A 6,181-nucleotide genomic window follows, 5' to 3' on the forward strand; every position below is an offset into this window, starting at 1 on the left:
TGATATTTTGTTTTTGTCATGTCTCTTAGACGTTTTTTAATCTGTGATGACTCTCATTTCACCCTCTGTGGTGGTCTCTGACACTGTCTCATCATGTGCCTGACTCATACTGACAGGGTCTATGTAGTAGCATTGGCATAGAGGCATTCTTGTATTTGTAGATTTATTGTGTTTGGCGTGATGCTCACTAAAGTTTTGGTTATCATTTGCATCATTTCCCATGCCAGCCAGCTGCCCACAATTGTTTTATCCAATAAACAAGCTATTTAGTTTGGTCCAAACTGATTATTTGAGCCATCATGGGAAAATTATTACGATGTAAATCTTGAAACCACCACCAACCTGAAAGCTGAGATAAAGAGAGCTGCATGGTTTTCTGCTGAAAAAGTCTTTTCTGTTTCTCTTCTTATTCACATCAAGTGCATTGTGAAGTCTTTCACCACTCAGACTTAAAATGATCCACATGATGAAAAGGGTTACTGTGAGGACCCGGAAGTTCAGACACACACAAAGAAGCTGTGACCAAAAAGCAGTTTCATTTGAGGAATGAAGGACGAAGCTAAGAAGCAGAGGATAAATCCAGGGAAATGAGCAGCAGTGAGAGTCCAGGTTCTAGAGACAAGCATGGGAGGTAGACATGAGGTCAAGATTATATTGCAGATGAATTTAGCCATGATGATAAGCGAGGCTCGGGGGAGACTGGGCAAGGGTCTGTGTCCAGAAAAGCCAAGAGCTGTCTGTCATGGGCAAGGAGAGTAATCCAAGGATGTAAAGATGTGGGTTAGCAACAGGTGACAATCTGGAGACCACTGGACAACAACTAGATGTTGGTCTGATGATAATCTGTCAGAGGGGAAGAAACTCTGGAGTGTTTAAGTAGGCTGTGAGTCATTAAAAGTTGTAAGTTCAAGATACTGTAAATAAACATGATTTGATCAGTTTCACATAAATTAGAGAGCTGGGTTGTTAAATTATGTTTTAATTTTCAATACACATGATGATTTCAAGTCAAGTTTAATCAACAAAGTTATGTCTACCATTATAATGCTGCATATAGATATTCCAATGGCTTTTTTTTTCTACAGTGCCAGCAATTTATTTTTAAGACTTAGTGTACCACCAGTTTTGATAAGGTGGTCACTCTCATTACTGTGTACCTTATTCAAACATCGCCAAAAATAGCTGTGGCACACAGCATGGACATCATTTTATCTTTGTAGAGCACCACAAATTGTAAATATCTTATCTGAAAGCCTGAACAAACATTTGTAGAGTCTATTTACAAAGCTGCACCAAAGAAAACAAAGTCAACATTCTCATTACTTTCCTATTTAAGTGAAGACATCATAAACTGTTCTTAATATACCAAAAAGGTGTCAACAGGTATCTTTCTGCTGGTATTTAGCACCTGTTTGATGCACCACCCCTTTAACTGCTAACACTTGTGTTGTATTACAGCGCCAGAGAACATTATCCTTCATTACAAGCTCATTTGTCACCATGAACAAAGAAGCCAGAGACTCATCTGAAAATGACTCTATCTTTCGGCTGTCAGTTGACTCTAATAGTTTCCTCTGTTGTTCACAACTGTAGCTGGCGAACTTGTAACTTTTATTCTCTAATCTAGAAGCAGTAAAATGGCACTTTAAACTGAGATATTTTAATGAGGCCCAAATATTACAATAGTGATATTCTTATGAAGTGGTTATATAATGAATAGCCATTTACAAAAGTATTTAGATCCTGATTTATTTAGCTGCGCAACAGGTCAATCTGTAACTTAAATACCCAATTATGAGTTAAAGGATGACTTATTTCTGTTAAAGGAGCTGAATTACTCAATAATTCCCATCTCAAACCAAAAAAGCAAGCAGGCAGTCTAATCCAGTCAATGTCTCATTTGTTTTAGGAGATCACCAAAATCCATGCCTGGAGTTTGCCTGAAGAGCAGAAACATTCATGACTGAAATCCCACTTGTCAGACTGCATCAGTCACAGTTCAGAGCAAACTGAGCTCTTCATGTAAAATCACTCGCATAAAATCACAGGATGCTGATAAGTTATGAAACACACAACAAAGAAACAGCACTTGCTTAGCCAGGTTGTGCTCTGTAGCTGCCGTCAGGTTGCACTGAGTCACAATTGAAGAGACAGCATGGTGAAATGTGAGTGAGCAAGAGGGGATCACATGTCGACCACACACATTAGTTAACCAAGAATCCGCTTCTCTTCTCGCGTTCTCCTGTTCCTGCATCTTTGTCCTCATTGTCATCACGGGATATTTGCCACCTTTTAACCATACTGTTTCTTTTCTTCCTCCTCCAACATCAGCTCTGAACTTCATCACTCATTCATCAGAGTTGTTTCTTTTTTGCCATAAGATCTTCCTACGCTCTCCTTTGATCTATCGTTCTTTCAGTGTTCAAAATCAGTCCTACCTTCTTTTCATTCCTTAGTGTAGGTATTAATTTTAAACTCTGTTCTGTGTTTAATGTTTCTTCTTGTCATTTGATAACATCAAAATCTTTTTGTTCTTTTCTAAGTTGTGCACAGACAAAAAAAAAGCAGCAATACAATTACAATCAATTATGAGATCAATAATTTCCTTACCTTCTTTATTTTCTTAAAGTGTAAGGTTAATAGAAAGGAGTCTGAACTAGCATTAAAATCCAGATGGTTTTCTGAGACTGGTCATTCATTTTAGATTTATTACAGGATGTTACATTCTTCTCTTTGGCTTGAAATGATGTGTACGTTGATTCTTGTATGTGAAGTGTCCTGTGACAACATTGCTGTGAAGTGGCGCGATACAAATAAAGCTGAATTGAATTAAATCATAACACACAAACCGATGCCATTTGTGAGTATCAAATAATTCACAACACTTTGTAAGTATGTATTTATCAGGCAATAATAAGACTGAAATTTTGCTGTCATATGTGAAGATTTTTTCCAATATGGTGTGCAGACATTGAATTAGCTACAAAAAGAAAATGTTTTTGTATATTTTTTTCTCACCTCTTTGATAAAAGAAGACAATATCAAATGATAACGCTAAACTCATGTAACATGTAACTCCTCGAAACGCCATGCGAACAGGCAATGCTCTTTCCTGTCAGTTACTGTTTGACATCTGATTATAAAGAGATATACATAAATACCTAACACAAAATCAAATATGGTGTTGCTTTTACATCTGTCACAAAGCAAATGCAGTCCTTGACAAGTACAGTATACTGTCATACCAGCAAACAGGACAAATGTGGTTTTGAGTGTTTTGATGTTGACACAGATGCAGCTTTTCCACAGAAACGTTTAGATCATTCTCATGACTGCTGGTTGCATTTCATCGGTCTTTCTTTTTTCTTTTAACAGTACATTTATGACATGTAAGTATGACATTTTAACTTCAGGAGTGCCATTGGTTTAGAGATTATCTTCACCCTTTCTCTGGACTTTTTTTCTTCATGAAACCACTACAGCACCAACACAATGAACAAGTCAACCAGCTGTCAACCAATCAGTATATCCTTTCTGCATTTCTATTAGCAGCATCAATGCTAATAAGCAAACAAAAAAGGACCCAGAAGGTGTTTTTGTTGTTTGAAGACTAGTCAGGGGAGGCGGGGGTGTCCCTGAAACACGTGTTCCAAAAGCACAATAGATCTTCCTGTGCGAAGCATTTTTCATTTAAACCCTTTGCACACCCAGTGATACAACATCACCGCAATAAATAGCATTTATTCAGTTTATAAAAGCCAAATAAATATTAATAAGTTAATACATTTTACACTTTATAAATACTTTTCATATGTGAATAACTTTTTCCACGTAGCATATGTTGTATACAGAGTTTATATGTGCTCCAGCTATTGGACTGAATACCCAGATTAAATCCTAGTGAAGACATTGGCAGTTTAAGTTTCTGACTGAAAGAAATAATTGATCTCTTCCTGGAGATGAGGTGGACTAAAAAACAAAATATTAGTAGTAAGTTTTGTGGGAAAGACTTCAATGATCCCCTTAGTGGTCGATTCAAATCGTGCTGTTAAGTTTCCTCAGAGCATGAAAACTAAATAAAGAAGAATACACGATTTATCCCCCTTTACACACAACCACACTTTCTGGCAGAGTGTTTCTTCACAGTGTGGTAAACAAGGCTGTCATCCAGAAATGAGAGGTCATCATCAAATGCTATTGGCCGACAGCAAGCCTGCAGCGATATGTCTTTGGAGGGAAGTTTCTTTTTGTGAACAAGGTTAAAGAGAATTTTATCATAATTGCTTTCAGGTTTTCTGCAGGGTCCAGAGCAGTATCTAAATATCATCTCCTCACTGGAGCGGTGACCAAGACCAAGATCTGACACATTTAGGTGGATTTGTTTGAGCACACAGTCCTGTCCTCGTCTGCTGCCTCCTCTGCTTTTCCTGTTCAACTCCCTGAATCTAGCACTTCTTCTTCCTCCTTTGCCACTTTCCTGCTTTGCACCCTTCTTCTTCTCCCTTCTGTATCGAGTCCTGCTGCTTAAGTTTTCTCTGACTGAGGAGGGGGAAAAGGAAGACGAATCTGATGACACAGCAAACGAGGAGGATCGACGCGTTCTACTGATGGTTACTTTGATGAAGTCAATCACATCTTCAAAGTCGTCTGGGAGGGGCTCCTCCATGGCGTCTGAAACACAGTGAGAGAATGGTTTTTTGTCAAATTACAGCATTTCACAAATCACAATGGTTATTGAAAACTGTATTGTGTCTCTACGTAAAAAAAGTGGTTGTATCTATTCTAAGAGAGTACTCACAAATTGATCCTATGCTTACCTATCGACCAGACATTTTTAGTTGATGTGCTGCAATAAGCTACAGTGTGGCTTTATGACCAGACAGAATATTTACTATTTATATATAAGTAATCAAGTCACAGCGTATTTACTTTTAATAGTTATACTTCTTTTTGAACAGTCATCGATATAAAATAAACAAATAAATGAAAAATACTATAAAGGCATTGAACTGGATTCATTAATCTGCTACATTAAATCAACTACATTTGAAACAGACGAAAAAGGGAGTTTAAAAATGACTTTTTAGACCACGAGTCACCTGCAAAGAAGGGGATGTTTCACTAAACCTAATCGAGTAGACTGTGATGCCCAAACATAACAAGATGGTTACAATACCTAAACCTTCTTGTTAGGTGAAAGCACATCCTCTGGATGGCTTCATGTGTGTAAATGTACTATACATCCTCTGGCCTGTAGACACTTTTTTTGTTTGTTTTTGTTTTGGTTTAAACATGGAAAATAATCTTTCCATGTCATTTTAATAAACAAACTATGAGATTGCAATCCTTTCCCCTCGCTCTTGTTTTTAATCTTAAATCATGCTTCTAGTTTCCTCATGTTTAATGTCTCTGTAAACCACTTTGAAACCCCCTGGTGTTAAACAGTGCTATGCAAATAAACTCACCTTGCCTACAGTAGAGTATATAGTTATTATTCTTGTCAATGTACACAAATAGACGCACGCAATAGATTAAGACATTTCTAAAAAAAAACAAACCACACAAATTAATGATTACATTTGTAGACAAGTCTCTATCTATCTATCTATCTATCTATCTATCTATCTATCTATCTATCTATCTATCTATCTATCTATCTATCTATCTATCTATCACAGGCTCTTACATGTTTCGACCTCAGCCCGTGTTTCCCCGCTGTTTGCTGTCATTGAACGTTTGATGCCCGGTGAGGGAGGAGACAGGCCGGTCTGAACCGGTGGGGGCTCCAGTGGACTCTCCGCTGCGCGCCCCCTCCTCCTGGTGGCCGTGGACTGCTGTGGGCTCCGGAGCAGAGAGCCAGAGGGTACCACACTCAGCAGAATCAAACAAGTGGTCAGACTATCCCATAACTTCATTGTCCACTTCAGTCCGACTAAAGGACATGGCGCAATTCACAACCAACAGGTATCATCTGGCAAAAGAGATAAGCAGCATTCTCATTCTGTTCAGATGACGAGAAAACGGTGGAGAGCTTTCATGAACTCTTTCCCTCCACTGAGGGGAAAAATAAAATTTAAAAAAAAAAAAAAAAAAAAAGAGGATGACCTTATTTGGCGCACACAGCGCAGCTCCAACACATCCGAAATCCAGACAAAAATGCACGAACCAAGTCCAAACTTCC

General features: G+C 38.1%; 1 protein-coding gene across 1 annotated transcript; it reads right to left on the reverse strand.

Moving 5' to 3' along the window:
• Nucleotides 1-4,105: 4,105 nt before the first annotated feature.
• On the reverse strand, nt 4,106-5,915 carry LOC306764471 (glial cell line-derived neurotrophic factor-like; the record flags this gene model as incomplete). Its single annotated transcript, XM_079251645.1, has 2 exons — nt 4,106-4,671; nt 5,687-5,915. The coding sequence occupies 2 exons, from the start codon at nt 5,913-5,915 to the stop codon at nt 4,106-4,108; spliced, it is 795 nt and encodes a 264-aa protein (XP_079107771.1).
• Between the last annotated feature and the right edge of the window lie 266 nt (nt 5,916-6,181).

The sequence above is a fragment of the Telmatherina bonti genome (genome assembly GCF_933228915.1).
Source record: "Telmatherina bonti genome assembly, chromosome: 13".
Classification (NCBI taxonomy): Eukaryota; Metazoa; Chordata; class Actinopteri; order Atheriniformes; family Telmatherinidae; genus Telmatherina; species Telmatherina bonti.